This window comes from Bos indicus x Bos taurus, chromosome 9 (genome assembly GCF_003369695.1).
Source record: "Bos indicus x Bos taurus breed Angus x Brahman F1 hybrid chromosome 9, Bos_hybrid_MaternalHap_v2.0, whole genome shotgun sequence".
In the NCBI taxonomy this organism is placed as follows: domain Eukaryota; kingdom Metazoa; phylum Chordata; class Mammalia; order Artiodactyla; family Bovidae; genus Bos; species Bos indicus x Bos taurus.
The window spans coordinates 38832809-38853737 of NC_040084.1; the positions used below are offsets into that span (position 1 = coordinate 38832809).

Consider the following 20929-nt stretch of genomic DNA (forward strand, 5'->3'; position numbering starts at 1 on the left):
GACATCAGAAGGAACTGTCTCTGTAGTTATAGGATTGGGTTGTTTTTTTTTTAATTTATTATTGTCACCATTAACGGGGGTGGATGGGATTTTTTTTTAACTTTTTATTTAAATTACGTATGGTCAAGCGTACAGATCAAAAGTGTGCATGGTGGTGCTCGCATAATAACACCGCTCAACTGAAAAATAGTTCAGGTGGTACCTTGTATGTCATACGTATTTTACCACAGTTTTTTTAAAGGTGTACCATTTGCAGAATTTTCACAAACCAAACATACCTATATAACGTGTACCGGGATCAAGAACATTACCTGCCCACCCCACCCCCCAGCCCTCCTCCTGTAGCCACAGGAATTTTTCTTTAACTAGTGAACAGCTGCTCTTTGTTGAGGGCTCTTAGGTGCCAGCCATGTGCTAAGTTGCAGATGTTCTCATTTGCCCTTCACAGCAACTGAGGTGTGGCTCGTAGTCATCTTTTGACATAGGAGGAGCCAGAGGCTCAGGATAGAGAGCAGCCCAGGTACGTGGAGCTAGCAAGTGGCAGAGCCGAGGGTGGAATGTAGGGATGGCATACGGAGTGCAGTGTCAGGCTTGGGGCTGGAAAGGCCCAAGTCAGAGGAAACTGAGCCATTGGAGTTACATACAGGTTTGAGGGGAAGTGGGAGAGGGGGCATTTGGCTTTGATGCCTTCTGATTTCTGATTCCTTGTTGTTAATTCGATGCTCAGATGAATGCTTCTTGTCAGAGGCTGCTAATTTCGAGCTCTGAAATACCACCCTCCTTCCCCTCCCTATTTTATTCAGTATTTCCTAAATGCTAAGGTTGGTTAGAACTTTTCATTTGTAACTTCTAAAAGGTAAGAATTGAGAAATATAGGAAATACCTTAAGTGACTCTCGTAGGCTTTCTCCACACTCACATGGGTCCACACACCAGGTTTGCAGGGCACTTGGGAAGCCAGTCGTTGCCAAAATCTTAATTTGTGACTTCCTCCTTTGTTAAGCTGGGTCAGATCTGGAATGGCTTCTGATTGGAATTTTGGAGAAGCACTCAAGGAAGATCCGATCTACCTCAATCTATATTTCGTGAATTGCATGCGTGGTCTTTAATGTTTACAGGAGGCATTTGAGGCTCTGACCTGTTCCCTTAGAAGACAATATTATAAAGGACTTTTTTTCCCCTTTAATGTTCTTCCTTCTTGCCAGTGGAATTTCTCATCCTACGTGCCATTTAAATGCCCTTTTTCAAGGTTATGGAGCGTTGAAAATAAAGTTCTTGTAACAAACACAATATCCCGAAGTCAAGGGTAATAACAGGGAAGGGAAAATGGTGAAGGAAAAACAAAGCAGCAGTGCAGAACCAGATGGCGCGCGACTCCCTCCCCTTCCCCAGCCTCTCCTGGGCCCCTGGCTCCCACCCCTTGAAAGACAAGGAGGGACCAGGCTGTGTTCTCCCTGGGGCAGCTGCCACACCCCCCGTGTGGGCCCTCCCACTCCTTTCCCTGTCTGGGGGCTGAAGCTGAAGGCCTCCGGGCAGGCTTTTGTGCTTTAAGGTGCAGCGTAAACCGTGTGATGTGCTTGTGTGGCTGTGCCCCCGGCCCGAGCTGGAGGCACTGCTTCCCACCACGGGGAGGAGAGGTCCCTCCCTAACCGGTGAAGGTGCTCAGTGCAGGGTGTTCGGACATTACTAAACTTGATCCATTTTTGAATACAGAATTCATCTGTTTTATTCCTATTTTTGCATTTCATGACTACTGCTGCACCACCAGAAGCAGCAACTCTAAAATATAATCAGTGTGTTACAGAGTGGAACAGTGCTAATGGCCTAGGGTGCTGTCAATAGTCGTGTCCAACTCTTTGCAACCCCATGGACTGGAGCCCACCAGGCTCCTCTGTCCATGGAATTTTCCAGGCAAGAATCCTGGAGTGGATTGCCATTTCCTCCTCCAGGGGATCTTCCCAACCCAGGGATCAAACCCACTTCTCCTGCATTGGCAGGTGGATTCTTTGTCAGTGACCCACCTGGGAAGCCCCCATGGCTTACGGTAGTGACTCCTTTAAAGTTCTTTTCATTGTAATAAGAAGAAATCTGGTTTAGAGCCCATGTAAGCTTTTGACCAAATTGTTATGGATATGCTCTGTGAGAGTAAGATGGGTGGTGACCAAATTTAGAAAGAATCCAGCATTTATAATAATAATGCGCCAAAGCTCCATAGATCAAGGCTGACTTCTGTTTGCAAATGTCATTTCCTGGCTCCATCAGGGCTCCAAACTCCCAGCTCCTGGGACCACAAGCCCTCTGAGCAGCTCTGGGGAATGGGAAGAGGTTCTTTTAATATGTGTTTAAACTAGAGCAAGAGGGGAAGCTGTGATGGAAATTTCTATTCTAAACCAGAGCCAAGGCTTAAATCATGTATTTGAATCAGACCAAGATAACAGTTGAAGAAAAGTCTCACCAACTCTTAAATTAATGAAATAACTGGACTGTAAGAACTGTTTAAAGAAATGCAATTTTAATAATACTAATTACTCGTGGTAACTCAAAGAAAAAGTAACCTAGTAAAGATCCTGTTTTCCTAAATCAAGCTGAATAATTTGCATAGAGTATGTTATTTATTTGCAAGTGAATTGGGCTTCCAGTGTATTAAAAAGTGATTTATTCATCTGCTCAGAAGGGTCCTTTTGCTATCTTGAGTCTATACCAGCCTGTCTGGGCACAACATGTGAGTTACTACATTGTGTCCTTGTCACCTCCTTTGGTGGAGAAAGGGACCCTAGATGGCCTCCAAAAGAGAAAAGGATTTTATCTTTCTCAGCTTCTCATGAGTGACTGAAAACCTTTGTGAGATTAATAGAGGCATTCAAGAGAAAATTGTGAATTCCTAATACATGACTTTAGAATGATCTGATAGTTGGATTCTAATCAGTGCTAAACTATTTAGGTGCCAAAACCAAAATGAGATAGTTAATGCTCAATTTGAAATGGAAAGAACTTGATCACCTGGATAAGGCTGTGCTTGTCACAACTTGCAGCAAAGTATATTGGTTTCCTGTCCCAGATGACATTTCCATGCACCTGAAAATTGATAGTATCGACTTTTTTTTCTAAATTCAAATCAATTAGAACTAACTCAATGAAGGCTATTTTGCAGTAAAAAATAAGCCTCTGCTGCAAGTACTTAATATTTTCCTTACTATTTGGGAGATTTCCCAGATGTGTGTGTGGTGGGAAGCACAGAGAAAGAGAAGAAAGCCTGGAAGAGATATGTACTGTTATTTTCTATAATGAAATGTCTCCATCTAGTGGAAGTTCAGAGCAGTAAATGTCACCACGTTAAAATGATAATGGCTCCAAAGCAGTTTCCTTAAACACGTGCAGTGTGCAAAGAAAAAAATAAACTTCCACATATGTTCTTAGATGATGTCCTTACAACTGCACGTATTTCCCTTGACAGATGTAGAAATGAAACCAATACAAACTGTTACAGTGTTAACATTTGTAATGTCATAATTTGAACGTGAAAGGCAGAGGGACAAGCTCGGGGAGCTACACAGGGTAGATGCCACACAGCCAGTATCAGTCTAGTTCTTAAGTTGGGTGGTAGGTTCACAAGTGTTCATATGTACCTGTAGTCTGTGGTATGCATAAATTACTCCATGAACTAAATTTAAAATTATTAATAAAGGAATTTCTAGGTGCACCTATTTCCCTCTTTTGATTGATTTGTTTAAATTTAATAGAGTAATGAAAGACTGGAAAACTAATTAGAACATCAGTTTTTAAAGGCTTTGCGAGCACCCTGTTTCCTTGGGAACTCTTCTGTGCCGCTTGTACCACCTGACACTTCCCGCAGCTACACCTGTGGCACCAATGGGCTTGTCACCGTCTGTCTGTCGTGTGAAATCCTGTCTGGAGTGGCTGCTCATCATCACCTTGCTCAGGGTCAGGCTTTAGAGCTTGGGTCACAGAGTGAGGCTTGCGTTTAACACGGAGGCTGGTCCTCCTCCACTAATTGCATCCATCTGGGGAGGACGCTGACCGGGGTCCAGAGCCAGCATTTCTCTTCCCTGTCGGAGGGCTTTGACACACAGGTCAGTGAAAAAGTGATTTAAAAAAAAAAAAAAAGCCTGGACCAAAAAAGGCAAGAGAGAAGGTGCTGGGCATCTGGTGATCGAAAGGCTGGGAGGCCTCCGTCTGCTCAGGGGCAGCTGGGTCCTCCGTTGCCCTCCCGCTCTTGACCACAGTCCGGTGGAGGGCTCTGTGCCACCGTTCATGTCAGAGCTACAGCCCCACATACACACTGACCTTTGTTGATGGCGGGGGAGGCGCACACTGCGCTCCAGCCTTGCTCCCTGTCATGTGCAGCTGTGTGAGTCTGATCCTATGAACTCTGACCACTCCATCTATTCATTTGTTTCAAGCTGGGTCGTGTTTCAAGTCCCCCTTTCCATCCATCTGCCTACATCGCTGAGCGCCCGACAGATGAGGCCATGCTGTGGCTGAAACACTGGGCTGAAGTGGTGAGGCTAAGACTCTCATCCTCTTAGCAAGGTCTTTTCCTCCCCCTGCACCCACACTGCTGAACCCACCCTTCCTCCCCTGCCCCCCAGACTCAGGCCAGTGCTGTCAATACTCGATGAAATAACCTCAGAGGGAAAATGTATGAGCAAGTTATAACCTATTGTAAGCTTTATTCTTCTACCCATTTTCTTGAAAGCAAACAAGGCAGATATTCAGAGCATCTGCATCCTTTATTGGGCCTCCAAACAGGCCACCTTTCTCAAATGATATACAACTATGAAGGGCTTCCCAGGTGACATAGCGGTAAAGAATTCAGTTGCCAATTCAGGAGGCTCAAGAGACACAGGTTCGATCCCTGGGTCGGGAAGATGCTCTGAAGCAGAAAATGGCAACCCACTCCAGTACTCTTGCCTGGAGAGTACCATGGACAGAGGAGCCTAGCGGGCTACAGTCCACGGGGTCACAATCCCATGGACAGAGGAGCCTGGCGGGCTACAGTCCACGGGGTCACAATCCCATGGACAGAGGAGCCTGGTGGGCTACAGTCCACGGGGTCACAATCCCATGGACAGAGGAGCCTGGCGGGCTACAGTCCACGGGGTCACAATCCCATGGACAGAGGAGCCTGGCGGGCTACAGTCCACGGGGTCACAATCCCATGGACAGAGGAGCCTGGCGGGCTACAGTCCACGGGGTCACAATCCCATGGACAGAGGAGCCTGGCGGGCTACAGTCCACGGGGTCACAATCCCATGGACAGAGGAGCCTGGCGGGCTACAGTCCACGGGGTCACAATCCCATGGACAGAGGAGCCTGGTGGGCTACAGTCCACGGGGTCACAATCCCATGGACAGAGGAGCCTGGCGGGCTACAGTCCATAGGCTCACAAAGAGTCAGACAGCGCTGAGCGACTAAACACACACACACATATGCAACTACAGTGTCTGTCTGCTGTCTGTCTCTCCCTTTTTTCTTTCTTTCAAATCATTTACTAGCTGACAAAATAACGTTAAAGCCAGGGGCCTGCATAGAGGTACCAGGACGCTGGGGATGAAATAGAGACTGTTAGCCAAATTAGCACCATCAGTGCATCCTTTATTTTCTCCCAGCTCAGCTTTATTGAGATATAATTGGAAATATGACATTGTATAAGTTTAAGGTGTACAATGTGATGGGTTGACACATGTATGTTGTGAAATGTTTACTACAAGAAGGTTGGTTAAAACATCCCTCACTTCACATAATTACAGTTTTGTTGTTGGTACAATGTTTTCCTTAAGTAGGCAGTGATTGAGTTCCCTTCCCCTCTAAGTTGGAGACCCTTACCAAGCCATAGGGACTTCCTGGGCGGTGCTAGTGGCAAAAAAAAAACCTGCCTGCCAGTGCAGGAGACATAAGCCACAGAGGTTCGATCCCTGCATCAGGAAGATCCCCTGGAGTAGGAAATGGCAGCCCACTCCAGCATTCTTGCCTGGAGAGTCCCATGGACCGAGGAGCCTGGTGGGCTACAGTCCATAGGGTTGCAAAGAGTCAAACACAACTGAAATAACTTAGCACGCACCAAGCCAAATGCTCTCTTCCCCATCAGTGCCCCCTCATGAAGGGTCCTACATTCTGAATTCATAAATAAAGCGAGAGATGAGAGACAAAGCTGGATCCTCTCCCAGCTAATGTGGATGGCACGCATTGGACCCTCACAGAAAGCTGTGTGGGAGTTTGGAAAAATCAGGTATAGAATGACTAGGAGGTAGTCATGTGCTCCCACTACACCGAGCCTGTGACTGCAGAACACTGAACCGGTCGACATATTCACTTCCTTTTCTCTTTTTTTTTTTTCCCTCCAGGGAAGGAGATTGGTGGGAAGCACGCTCCTTGACAACTGGAGAGACGGGTTACATTCCCAGCAATTATGTGGCTCCAGTTGACTCCATCCAGGCAGAAGAGTACGTTTTGCTGTTTTCTCTTAACTACTTGCTTTTCCACGTTAGTTGCCCTGATAAATTCATTAGCCTTATGCAAGAGGAAGAAGCAGTCCCCGAGAGCCATCAAGGGGGGAGAGGACGTGGCAATGCTGTGACCCCCAGGCTCTATGCCGTGGTTTTTGCCACATCTGCGTAATGCTTGTAGCTTTATTAACTTAATGTTTTTCTTAAAGCCTGCTCACCTTTTAAAAACATTTATTTCAAGAAGAAACTTTATAGTAGCACCTCAAATGAAAACCGAGTATTACTTTGCCATAGATAGAAATAACCATAAGAACGTGATGAAATTCTACCTAGAGCATGCATTACTGGCCACTCCAGGATCTAAGCCTGCAGTCTGCTGAAGAAAAGAGGGGAGGGGAAGGAAGAAGGGAGGGATGAAGACAGAAAGAAAGGGAGGTGTAAGTAATCGTTAAAGATCAATTTGCGATTTTTCTCCTCAGCATGTACGGGAGTTTTAAAGGGGTGCTGGAAAGGCACACCGTTCACAGCCCAGGTAGGAATAAAGCACGAGCAGTGAGTCCTGCCACTCAGGAAGCCCCGTGGTCATGCACTTCACATGGTCCTTTGCTTTGACATGGAGTCTCAGGTGGCTTCTTTCTTAGCAAATCGTGACTAGCAGTTAGTGCAAGGATTTCACTGATAGTGGTTTCAGAAGATGGTCGATGGGCTGAGGGAATATCCTAGAAGGAATGACCATAGTTCCTCCCCCTGGCCTGTGGGGATTCATGGGCATTTCCAAAGTGGAGAGCTGTCAGGATGGCTCGTGTGGCGGCCCTCCCCTCTGAACTGAGGGCAAGGGAGGTGGAACAGGATCTCCCGAACGTGGGAGCCGGGCCTTCCCCCACCGCCCACCCCACTGCCCCAATACCTAGGGGACCTGCCTCTGCTGCTGGAGGCAGTTCTGACTTTCCAGCGAGGTTGCTGAGAAGAGTCGGCCCCGGAGTCCACACTTTGGCTCTGATATTTAACATGCCCGGCGCTTATGTCAGCACTGCAGGGACAGTTAGACTCCCCTGTGGGATGGCTTGCTTGTCTTTAATTCCCCTGTATCTCCTCTAGGAAGATCTGTTCTGTTTTCCACTGTCGAACACTCAGTGACTCTGAGCTCCTTTTTACTCTCAGTGAGTGTGTTTCATCATCAGTGAATAAAGGAATCTGCCCTGAATCATTATTTTAGGGCAGGTTTGCAAACATCTCTGTGTTCTTTCAGAATAAAAGATGCCACCAAAATATACCATTACTTTGACTGAACTGGGAACCTACCCAATATACGTTTAAGTTATATTTGTAATAGTTTTTTAAAGAAGCAAATAACATTTAAAAAATAATACCCATGGTTTTACATGTGCAGTTAATTACCATTATCTTAAAATACGATTGCCTTAGTACACTCTATTGTTCTAATGGTTCCCCTTTCACCGCTGTTCATGTTTACACTGAGTTTTAATTGGGTTATTGATACAAATCTGGAAAATCATTTCCCACAAAATGATTCTTGTAGTTCCCTTTATCCCCCCTAGCACAAAGCTAGGATTGTTGCAGTCTTGTGCCTTTAAAAGTCACGAAGGAGCTGGCATGCAGTGTGTCTTTTCTTATCTTCAGGGAAGCTCACTCATTCACAAAAGAACTTGACAGTGAACACATAATAGCTGTGTTCATGTATAATGAATTGAAATTTCATTTTAGAAACTGGATCCTTTCACAGTCAAACATTCTAAAAATTGTCCCTGTGCACAGATTCCAATGGAGTGCCACCAAGTTCTCCCTGGGGCTCTAGAAGCACCTGCTGCTCACCCAGCACCTAGCGCGGAAACATTACCCAATTGTCAGGCTGGGCTTACGGCTGGAGAGTACGCGGGAGGTGAAAGATGAAGAAGGAAGGCCAGGAGGCGACTTGATGCGATGCTTCCTAAAGTGGCATGGGAGTGATATTACAGGGAGACTAGGAACACGTCTGTGACACCGAGACGTTTTTAAGGCTGTGCTGGTTGACTGTGAACAGTAAGTGGCCCTGCCACTGTGCCAGAGGTCACATGTGGCAGGTCGCAGCACCACCACTCAGCACATGCCTCTTACAGGCCCTTCCCACTGCTGAGCAGGAAGACAAGAGTCACAAGCATCCAGGGACAGCAGTCATCTCAAATTAGGGATAGTCTTGACCTCTTTCTTTCAGAGTTCCTATAGGTAGGAAGCTACTGAAAATACTGCTTATCCATTCCAATGGGCTTTTTTTAAATGCTTGATTAATGATCTTTATGTACACTAAGACTGTGTTTTGTTATTTGCCAAGGGTTGTAATAATGCTCAAAAATCCAGGATCTTGTAGAAGCTCATGGGCAGGGTGTCCTGCAGTTGCCATTTCAAAACAAGGTCTGGGATTTTTCCTTTTTGTTCATGCAAGTGATACTTGCAACACAAACCCACCGGTTTCCCATCATCTCTGGAAGGAAGAAAAATAACCTGCGATTCAAATCTGATTGTTTTTCAGGCGTGAAAGGGGTGGATTAGGGACGGAATCAGGAATAGATTGAAAGGGAACTAGAGGAAGCTAGGAAAAATACACAGGGGGAGGCCAAGGAGGGACTTGGACGTGAGGAGGACGCACGGGCACTGTTCCACTTTGGCAAATGATCATTAGACAATGTCTCCTTCCCTTGATCTCACTTACAGGTGGTACTTTGGAAAACTCGGCCGGAAAGATGCTGAGCGACAGCTTTTGTCCTTTGGAAACCCACGGGGTACCTTTCTTATCCGTGAGAGTGAAACCACCAAAGGTAAGATAACGAGTTGAAGACGTTGGCTTGTCATTCAAATCTGTGGATTAGTCAGAGGGGATGAAAGGCTTATCTCTAATGTACAAGGATTTTTAAATGGCACATATCCTCTCTGCCTCGTGAGCAGAGTCCTATTTTCAGTTTCCCCTCCAGGCTCTAAACTGCAGACAGTTCCAAAAGGACTACAGAGGCTCGAAACCAAGACCTTCCTCCCGAAACAGGGGCTGGGCTGCTTCTCCCCTCCAGGCACGCAAGATCACAGAACGTTCAGAAGTCCTTTAGAATTAGGATTTTCTGAAACTCTTAGTTCCTCAGGCGCCCATCACACAGGTTGTTTTTCTTGGGTTTTTTTTGTGGGGTTTTTTTTTGTTTTGTTTTTTTGCATTTCTTTTGTTTTTTTCCACAACCGAGGACTTCTCTTCCTCCATTTGCTGGCCTTCTCATTATTTAACAACTCATTAGAGCCCATGAGAGGAGCTGGGCCAAGGAAACAGCAGTGGCCTTCTAGCTTGAACAAACAGACTACTGGTTATTGGCTCCTGTGATAAGTGTTGTGAAGCAAGAATTGGAAGCTCAGTTCTAGAGAAACAGCCCTTAGATTTCTTTCAGTGCACGCCACCCCCGACTTGGTGATGCTCCGTGAATAACCCAGACTAGGACAGCAATCTCGGCCGTGAGCATCTGTGCTTGCCTCATCTTGCCCTGGGGGAGTTGGGTCTACGCCGAGTTCTCCAGGACAAGTACACTGAATAGACTTATCGTAGGAAAAAAAAATCCAGGGAGCTTTCATTGCCAACGGTAGAATCATTTTATTACTAATATCTTCTGACATTGGCAGGAAAAAATTATTTTCTTCCTATGTTGCTGAATGGATGTGTGTGTGTGGTGTGTGTGTCTCCTCTTGATAATTATCAATCAGAATACTCAAGTAAATGAGTCCCCCAAAAAGAAATTGGTATTCCAAATGATGGGAGCTGCTAATGCTTTGCACATTTCCCAGGTGCCTATTCACTTTCTATCCGAGACTGGGATGATATGAAAGGAGACCATGTCAAACATTATAAAATTCGCAAACTTGACAACGGTGGATACTATATTACCACCCGGGCCCAATTTGAAACCCTTCAGCAGCTTGTACAACATTACTCAGGTAAAGTGAATTCTAACTGGCTACTAACCATTTGGATGCTGGAGGGAGGGAGTGAGAAAAGAGTGGGAAAAGGGAAAGTGGTACAGCAAATATATTGCAAAGGCACTAGGAAAACGGTCTTCTTTGCTAGGCTCTCAAGATGAGGCTTGGCCCAACAGGTTCTGTTACTATTTTTACCTTCACAGTTATCGTTAGTTCCATATGTTTGTCAAAACACAGACCATTCTCGTTCCCCAGCTAGAAAGCAATAGGTTAAATTCTAAAAGCTGTTTGCTTTTTCGTCTTCGCCTTTAAATCCTTGGAAGTTATCTCTTCCTGCTCCCCTACAGTATATATGGTTTGGAAGCTGTGAAAGGAAGAAGGTGTGGTCTCTGGGTCCATGGGGCCTCCTAGAGCGGGTGGTGTGTTCCTACCACCACTTCCCTCTCAGCAGGAAGGGCTGCACACACATACACGAGATGACTTTCGCCATCCATTTCTCACGTTCCACTTCCCCACCAATGCTTCCGTTTACTAACTAGACTGAGATGTATATGACCCACAGCTCCTAGAGCTGTTACAGCTATTGTATTAAATTAAACTTTCAAACAGTAGACCAATCTCTGTCCTAACACCCAGACATCACCATCAGTCTGTTGTTCCTAGAAACATATAATTATTAGGTGTTTAGGTGTGTGATTTGTACATTTTATTAAAGAGAGTGATTGTACATGTAGTTGTTAAAATGATTGCTTTCTTTCCTAGATTAGCAAGTCAACCCCACTATGTCAATATATACACACCAATGGATGGACATATGCATGTCCAGATAGAGGTCTATATCCCAGTTGTTTTTATGTGACCCATATGTACATTTTCTGTTATTCTTTAGGATAATGACAAGACTTCAAAATACTACATGGCTTGACTTCCACTATTGCTCTATGCTCATTCATTTAAAAATATGTGTGTATAATTTTTTAGCACCAAAAAAGGCAGTTTTTTGAAAATGGCACTAAGAAATATCTGTCTATTGATCCTGGGCACTAAAGAGCAAATGAAAAAGCATTAACAACACTTGGCAAGCTTGTTGATTAGGGGAGGGGGTCACTTTGGTTGGTGTGGTTTCTAATGAAATACTTAGGAGAAATGAAGCAAAATATCTCCCTGAGATTAAATGATGTGCTCAAAATGCCCGCATGTTGTAAGGATCTCTCAAATGCCTAAATATATTTCATTACAGCCAGACATCAGCTGGATCCCCAGGGCTTGGATCATTTGAAAATATTGTGTTGGAAAGGGCACCTTAATAACATCATAAAGCTGGAAGGAAAGAAGGGATGTGAGGAGCAATAGACACTTTTTAATCTCAAAAAAAAAAAAAATGCATCTCGAGACAGATTTGTTTTTATATTGGCTTCTCCCCTTGCCTCTTTCTCTCCCTCACACAATAAAATGCCTTTGAAATATTGACACATAAATAATTTCCTGCCTAAATGTCTGAGAACCTGATTCTGTCAAAAAGAAAGGAATAACAAGGAACCTGCAGCTGGTTCCTGGAGCAAAGGCGACAGCTTTACATTCTGTGTCCCTGGAGTAGAGGGGCCTCCCGTGGGGTGTGGCCAGCGGGGCTCCGTCCCATCTCAGGCCAGGCTCTCTGCAGCTTTTGTCACTGCCTTGAGTCCCTGTCCATCGTCAACTTTCTCACCTGACTGGTGTTTAGCTTGGCATTTAGACAATTTCCCCTTACCACTGCTACAGTCTAAGACTTTTTCTTTAAAGAGAGAGAGAAGAAAAGGGAAAAATCCTCCAAATAATCTATAAGTGATAACGACTTTTTTCCTTCCTCTTTTTCATAGGAAATAGAGTTCTCTCACATCCTTGAGTTTCTGCAAATTTTAGTTCCCATTCTTTCTCCTTTCAAGCCAGACTCCTAAATTATACATCGGAGACTGTTATAAAGATTTTTTTTAATGGAAGATTTCAAAGAAGCAAGAGTAGCTGACTGGTAGAATAGAGTCAGTTCAAATTGTCAGAGAAATCACTAGAGAAATAGGACCTCTTTTTTCCCTCTCCAGGTGTAATCTCCAGCCTTACTAGTTTATAACAGTCTAACGTTCTGTACGAGAAGCCTGTACTGAAGCTACAATTTTAAGCATATTCATAGCAAAGGGAGTCCCCACGCCCTTGATATGAGACGGCAGCAAAAGACAGTCGTGCTGACATTCTGTGGTCCAAAGGCACTTTTTGAAATCCATAGAGGTTATTTGCAGAGTTTCAGAAGACATGTTATTAGCACACTGGGCTGAAAACATTTTCCTTATTTCGTAAGCACAGACACCAAAGCAGCCTGAATCTGTATCTATGTATAGCCTATAGTAGACCTGGGTGTACGCAGTCGTCGAAATCCAAAACGTCTTCTGTTCTGCCTCCAGCGAGCACATTTCAGTGTGTGGTGTCTAATCTTCCGACACGTGTGTAGTTCTCTGCTGGCATAGCACTGTTTTGCGTAACACTGTGCGCTGGCTGGGTTTGTGCCCCGTGAGTGTTGTTGTTCACGTGTTTGCTCTTCTCTTCCTCTCCCGCCGCTGTCCTCGCTCCATCAGAGAGAGCCGCAGGCCTCTGCTGCCGCCTAGTAGTTCCCTGTCACAAAGGGATGCCACGGCTTACCGATCTGTCTGTCAAAACCAAAGATGTCTGGGAAATCCCTCGAGAATCCCTGCAGTTGATCAAGAGACTGGGAAATGGGCAGTTTGGGGAAGTATGGATGGGTATGCCGAGACTCAATTACTCTATTACTAGCTTTCTCGTTTGGGGAAGTCCCAAACATCAAAGATGGAAGGTGAAAATAAAGACTTTTTGGCCAGGAAGAGAATATGAATTATGAGTAATTTGGATTTTGATTTCAGAATTCTGGTTAAGATTGGCAGATGGCTCAAATGATACTGTTATATGAGCCTCAATTCATAAACCAGGAAATGGTACAAGGTATATTCTAGCCTGCACCAAAGGCCTTCATTTCCAACTGCAAATGTTGGTAGAATGAACAGTGTCGCCCTAAAGGGCCCATCACCTCCCATCTTTTCTAGCGCATGCATGATTATGGATTATAAGGACTGTGTTTTCTTTATTAATTCCCTTTCCTGTAGAGAAAGCTGATGGTTTGTGTTTTAACTTAACTGTGATTGCATCGAGTTGTACCCCACAAACTTCTGGATTGTCTAAAGATGCTTGGGAAGTTGCACGTGGTTCCCTGTGTCTGGAGAAGAAGCTGGGTCAGGGGTGTTTCGCTGAAGTGTGGCTTGGTAAGGCAGAGGGCACATTTTGTTTTGGCTGCATCTCAAAGCCAGCTACAAGGCGATTTTGAACAAACAAACACACAGCTGGTGGGACCAAGATGCTTGACCTGGATGGCTAGATGGGCACAGGCCATTCAGGTTATTCCCTTCCATTCTGCTTCATGTGGTTAATTAAGGCACACAGAACAGAAAACCAGTACAGTAAGAGTGATGTTTCCTCTTCCTAAGATGTGGGAAGGTAAGATTCTACAGATGGGCTAATGTAGGAAAAGACCATGGGCTTTTTTCCTCAGTAGCCTGGATTTGAATCTTTTCCAGCTGATTAACCATGGGCATGGGGCTTATTTCATCTCTTTGAACCTCAGTTACCTCATCTGTAAAACTGAAATAATACCTACTTCATAGGATTACGTTGAGGGTGATATGGCATAGTATATCTCCATGGCAAATGGCAGGTACTCAGTGGACACTTGTTCTTCTCTCTTAATTTGGTTGTCTTTGATCAGGCCAACTTCTCTGGCCTTCCCCACTGCTTTAAAACACCCTGAAACATCTGTCAATAAGGTCATGTTGCTACTTATGGAATCCTGCTTCTTACTTTCTTAGATTCAATTAAAAGCAACATTATTTAAAAGCAAAAGCATAAGTTGGTACCTGTTGATTTGTGTGGGTATAGGTACTTAGGTGTGATCTACATTAAAAGATTTAATGCAGTTAAAGCACTTAGAATGGAACTTGACAACTAGTAAGTACTACATATAGAGAGAGGTAGAGAGAGACACACACACACACCCTCAGTTATACACATGGATGAATGTATGCATATGCCATTATAGAAAGTATTATCATTATTAATATAATCGCTTTCCGAGTCAACTTATTGTATCTGTCTCTATCTGGAATCTAACTCTCATGTTGTATTTATATGGCCTTACACTCCCTTATCCACCCAATTTATAATTAGATTTGTGAGTCCTAAGGATTTCAATACAGTCATTCATGAAATCAGGAAAAATTAAACTCTGTACAAAAATTTATTTTCAAACATTATAGTTACCAATTTTAAATCATTACACATGCTGTTATGTTTTCCCCTGAATGTGAAACACCATGTTGAGGTAGTTCAGGATCAGGATGGAAGGTTATCTAGGTAACCAGGTGATATTAGAGAGGATGATCTCACTGTTAAAATTTCAGGGGTGCTAAAACACTCACACGACCACTTACTAATTATCAGATTTCCCATTTATGTTTAATGGTCAGTTTTCTATAAGATTTCAATGAACTCTTTTTGAAGCCACTTATCCTTTGATAATTTACATTTTTATAGGTTGCATGTTGTGATTATATGAACCATGTTTTATAACAAGGGTAACAAGACTTGTTGCAATTTATAGAATTTTTTAGTTCTAGGATTAATTATATTAAGTATAAAGTTAATTTAAACCAGCCTTCTTTTCCAAATAGAAAACGATATAATCTAATTTAGTAGATTTTTCAGTTTACCTTATAGTTTTAATTCAAAGTCATAGGACTAATAATGGATACACATAGGATTTAGTGGGGGTTTTTTAAATTCTGGTGCTAAAAGAGACTGGAAAGATAATCCAGTTCCATTTCTGTATTTTACAGATGAGGTAAATGATGAGGATCATAAACCAGGCCCACCTCTGAAACTCCTAGATTATTTTACATATGTGAAGTTGTAAATATTTCTTTTCCCTCTTAGCTGCTGTTTAATTTTTCCAGTCTAGTAGAAATCATTGTTCTTGTGGCTGACCATCAGTAAACTTGAGGAATTTTCTTTTCCTGGTTGAAGTATTGGCAAGTGGACCAAGAGCTTCTTGCCAATACTTCTCAGCACATTTAGCTCAACTTCTCAAGGACTCAGTCAAGTAGCTCATCCCTGGCTGACAACTGAAAGTCTAGAGGTAATTTCCAAACTTCCTTAGTGTGATGTTATATATTTTAAAATGGCACACCCCAGAAAATAGGACTTAATGTCATTTGTTCCATGTTTATCCTCCTGTCTAAGGGATGGCTATTAGATGGCCATTGAAGGCCAGTCCTGTTCTAACCCCTAGACACTCATCCTTATAAAGAAGTATCCAGAAAGTACTAGTGATCTAATGTACTACATGATAAGTAAATATAATTAACATCCTGTATATTATCTATGAAAATTGTTTAGGGGATAAATCCCAAGAGTTCTCATCACAAGAAAAAAATTTATTTGTATTTAATTTTGTATCTATCTAAGATGATGGATTTCACTAGACTTAACTGTAATAGTCACTCCATGATATATGTAAATTAAATCATTATGCTTTACAACTTAAACTGATACAGTGCCATATGTCAATCATATCTCAAAAACTACTAGAAGGGAAAAAAATGAAGTATCCAGAGCTTTTGATACAAATTTGTGATCACGTGGCTGAACCAGAAAGGGAAAGTGATATATATCAAAATACGAAAAATTTTTAAAGAATTGTAAACCATGATATAGCCTGTAAGTAAACACATTTTTTCCTGTTGAAAATACTTGACAGAGTCCTTGCATTTGATTGTCTTTGTTCAACAACAACAACAGCGAAACTCTATTAAGTTTTCTTTAAATGTAAAATCTAACTTTATACAAATAGCTATTCATTAAAAAAGTTTTTTTCCCATCCAAAGAGGATCCTTGGTTTGACTTAATATTGTGGGGTGTCTGCAGGTACCTGGAATGGAAACACAAAAGTAGCCATAAAGACTCTTAAACCAGGCACAATGTCCCCTGAATCATTCCTTGAGGAGGCGCAGATCATGAAGAAGTTGAAGCACGACAAACTGGTCCAGCTATATGCCGTGGTGTCCGAGGAGCCCATCTACATCGTCACCGAGTATATGAATAAAGGTTGGCCTGGGCCTCTCGGGCTCCCCCTCACAGGGACCTGCAGGCTTGTCTCAGGGAGGGGAATGGAGCTGCCTGCCTGCTTTTTCCCTCCTTCCTCCATGAGTCAAGCATTCTTTGTCAGGGAGCACAAACTATGTGCTCACTGGCAAAAAGGTTGTACGAACAGACAGTGACCTTGAGTTTGACCCCCAGATTCCTTTGCATGCTTTTGCACATGTCAGGATTTCCAGCTCCTCTTCATAATTGAATAATTCATTTTCAGTATCGGAGTGATTAGTGCATGCATGTGTAGTCGTGTCTGACTCTTTGCAACCCCATGGATTGTAGCCCACCAGGCTCCTCTGTCCATGGGCTTCTCCAGGCAAGAATACTGGAGTGGGTTGCCATTGATACAGAGGGCTATAAAAGTTTGCTGTTATTTGGAATGCCACAGCTTATGTTAAAAATTAAATTTTTTTCAAACAAAGATATGAGGCTATATAGTTTTCAGGTATTCATCTCTCCTCCCTCATTCCCACCACCTTTGTCTGTCTTGAGTCCCCTACTCAAGACACCACAACCTTGACCATGTTGGAAACCCTTATCAAGGGTGAGTTTTTTTTAATCACATCGGTTCAAAACTTGTTTTGCAGTAAAATTTTGTTTGAAAATGCCTTTTTGTGTACAGAAACATAAAAGTAAGAAATTGTGTTATGAAAGGTTTTGTGGCATAGCTTAACCATCTTAATAATAAATTACTTTCTTACAAATTTTTTAAAAATTAAATGTTTTTGCAAGGCTGAACAATTAACATCAGGCACTGAGCTCTGGGTTAAGTTTAGCCTCCATCTTTTCAACATCTTTTTTTTTTCTTCAGCTCTCTTCTTAAACATCTGATGTAGAAAGACATGCTTTTAAAGAGCACATTATATTTGCATTCTTTTTCTCTCTCTCTTTGTCTTTCTAATCAAAGCAATATTGTTGGGGATAAGACCACAGATCACTTTGTTTTGGAAAAATAGATGAACCAAACAAGAAACAGCCTTAAAAGGCAACGCATTGTACATCAGATGACACCAGTACAATTTTTCCCTTTCCACGTACTTTCTATTAAAATATATTTGGAATTATTCCCTGGCAGATTGTTTGTCCTTTGTATTTGGTTATTTGGTAAATAACTTTGTGATTAAAGCATGAAAAAAAATACCAGTGATCACATGAACCTCCAGCCTCTGCCCATGATTGCTTCAGCCCCAGTGTTCATTCTGAGCTCCTTAGGCGGAGTCATCACACTGGCTCTGAAGCTGCAGCCTTTGGTTTCAGGTATCTTTCAAGGCCTGATTGGCCATGATCTAATGTGGGGAGCCACCTACCCCAACCCTGTATTCCTCAGATACCCTTTTCTTGATTTAAAAATCTGTCAATAAGCTGAGCCACGGATTGTACACTTTACTATATGTTGGAATCACCTAATACAGGGGTCCCCAACCTTTGAGAGCTAATGCCTGATGATCTGAGGTGGAACTGACATGATAATAATAGAAATAAAGTACACAATAAATGGGATGTGCTTGAATCATCCCTAAAGCATCCACCACCCCCAAGTCCATGGAAACATTGTCTTTAAAGAAGCTTGTCCCTGGTGCCAAAAAGACTGGGAACCACTGATCTAATGGGCTTCTCAAAATATAAGTTTCTGGGCCAAAACTTGATTCTGTAGATGTGGGATGGGTTCTGAGAGTTTGTGTTTCCAACTGGTTCCCCAGGGGTTGCCGTTCTTGCTGGTCTGGGACCATGTACTGGGAACCACTCAGCTAGGCGCTGTTTCTCCACATCACTCTTGAGCAGGACTGATCAGGAATTCGGGAATGAGAGTGAAGTGGTGCAGCCTTTAATCTCATCTAAGGCTGCTTCTTATGACATGAAGTCCCATTTCTTCTAGCTTCATCCCATTTTTGTTGCCCTTAGAATTGGAGTCACCACTGTTTACTTTTAAAAAGTAAAACTGCAGCCTCCAGTGCATAGTTGTTTTTTTTTCTGCCCAGTTTTTATGTGTGAACCTTTTTTTCACTGATAGCCTCATTTCATCTGATTACCTCATTCCTTCTAATAAGAAAACCAAATACAGCCCTTCATTGGGAATTTTGACCTTTCAGAGGAAATCAAAATGACTTTATGTTTTGTTCATAGGAAGTTTACTCGATTTCTTGAAAGATGGGGAAGGAAGGGCTCTGAAATTACCAAACCTCGTGGACATGGCAGCACAGGTAGGCCCTCGATTCATGCCTTAGATTTACCAGTGAGTGAACACGTGGAGCCACGTGTAATGCGCACTTCCTCGGTCTACGCAGGTTGCCGCGGGAATGGCGTACATCGAGCGCATGAATTACATCCACAGAGACCTGCGGTCAGCAAACATTCTCGTGGGGAATGGACTAATTTGCAAGATCGCCGACTTCGGATTGGCCAGGTTGATCGAGGACAATGAGTACACAGCAAGACAAGGTGGGCACTTGAATGAGGAAGGCTCGCGATCCCATCCTGCATAGCCCTTCCTCCTCCTTCCCTCCCTTCTTCCAGAAGATATTCGGAATGTCATTCTCCAGCTGGGTTTTTCCTTCTTGATCTGGCAGGAATCTGACCGCACTGCAGATGGGAGACTGTAGTGGGTTCAGTTGGTGGATAAGATGTTGCTTTTTTCATGCGCGAGTGTCCACTGATGTCCTCCTGGCTTGTGCCACCCTCGTGCCTGCATCCAGGCTCGGGACCCTCTGCCTTTCGAGGAGAGGGTGTGGAAGGCCAGGAGAGCAGTCAGGAAGCCGCTCATCATTCCATCAGAGTCTCAGCCAAAACAGAAGGCACTCTCATTGGAGAATTTAATAAAGGAGTTATTTGCGACAGCGCAGGCAGGGTTTAAGAAAACCAGCAGGGCGTGATGCGGCCTCCCAGAGCTTGTAACAGTACCAGAACTAAGAACGAGCAGCTGTGCGTGGAGACCACCGATGGCTGAGACAGGCCTCTGGGGAAGTCACGCCCAGGCTCACTCTTTAGCCCTCCTACCGGTCTCCTGGCAAGCCCAACTAGAGCCAGCAGTCAGAGGAGCCACTGACAGTCCAGATGGGCCCCGAGAAGGGAGAAGAGAGGTAGAGAGGGGATCTAGAGGGCCAACAGGAGAGAACAAGAGTCACTCGAAAAGCTCCACTTCCTTGAATCATCCCCCTCCATTCCACCCTTTCAAAAGATTTATAGAAATCAGCCTCCAGATAAAATACATCTCAAACCAACAGCCACTCCAGGGGGACAACTTTTCAGGTTCTTCTAGAGTACTAGATAGGGGAGAAGGAATTCCCAGGGTTACTTCCTTTCTTCCAGAACTTTACACAGTGGTCAAAGGGTAAATGTGTGGAATTAAGTGTGCAGTTTGCAACGGAACATAGGCTCCTCATGGCGAACATAACATGTCTGAAGGAAGCGGGGTCAGCTTCATTGTTATTCTTAACCAAAGCCCAGTCATTCTGAGCAAGGCTGAGCAATGACTGGAATAGGTTACAGGGCGGTGTTATCTCCTAGAGGTTATAATGGTTAGCTCTGCAGTTCTTCTTTCTCGCCTTCTTTTCTAATTCTTTCATGTCATGCCAGTTCTTCCCTCCTTTTATCCTTCTTGGCAGTCTCAAGTGATGAGGGGAAAAAAATGCTAAACTAAGACCCTGCCTCGTACAGATACTGTCCAAAGGCTAAATTACATGTCGGTCAGACAGCTCGGCTATTTGAATTTCCCCAACATGTGGCAGTTCTTGTCCTGGAGCCAAAGGCCGACACATTGAGCATGCCCATTCATCACACACATGCACATGTGCATATGCACACGCGCGCATGCACACACACACACACACACTGCAGGGCCAGATGGTATGCCGTATCACTAATCAAAGGCACGTGGGCAGCTTTGATTGGCACTGCAGTCCAGAGAGGACTGTGGGCACGATTTTAAGTCAAGGTGAGCTGAGCGGGTCTGAAGTGCCCCCGGGTCTGAGACCTGGCGCTAAATGAGAGAGTTTACCCTGAGGCAAACCTGTCAGATCCCAGCTCACAGACCCAGGAGAGGCGAGCGGGTGAAGGTTGAGAGACATGAATCTTTGGTTTAGGAAGGGGTGAGTCATATCAGCATCCTTCTGTGTGTGAGTGTTTTGGGGCTGGAGGAAGCAGTTCAGGATTTGTTTCTCCCATCCCCCCAGGCTCTGGACTGTCTGGAATTTGTCGTTAGCACCCTTGAGTCATCAATAAATGAGAACGTTGCAGAGCCTGAAGCCCAAGCATGCTGGCAGGGGTGCTGTTGACAGGGCT

At 43.9% G+C, this 20929-nt stretch overlaps 1 protein-coding gene across 4 annotated transcripts in view; it reads left to right on the forward strand.

The window, feature by feature from the left end:
- The window catches only part of FYN (FYN proto-oncogene, Src family tyrosine kinase), a 213853-nt gene that overhangs the window by 162843 nt on the left and 30081 nt on the right, over positions 1-20929 (forward strand). For 3 of the 4 annotated variants that reach the window (XM_027551190.1, XM_027551191.1, XM_027551192.1), the window contains 7 exons: positions 6365-6463; positions 9176-9279; positions 10280-10429; positions 13015-13179; positions 16427-16606; positions 18776-18852; positions 18937-19090. In XM_027551190.1, the coding sequence (XP_027406991.1) occupies positions 6365-6463; positions 9176-9279; positions 10280-10429; positions 13015-13179; positions 16427-16606; positions 18776-18852; positions 18937-19090 (929 nt within the window). Of the gene's footprint in view, positions 1-6364; positions 6464-9175; positions 9280-10279; positions 10430-13014; positions 13180-13557; positions 13714-16426; positions 16607-18775; positions 18853-18936; positions 19091-20929 lie in introns of all 4 variants that reach the window. The other variant, XM_027551193.1, reaches the window with a different exon arrangement.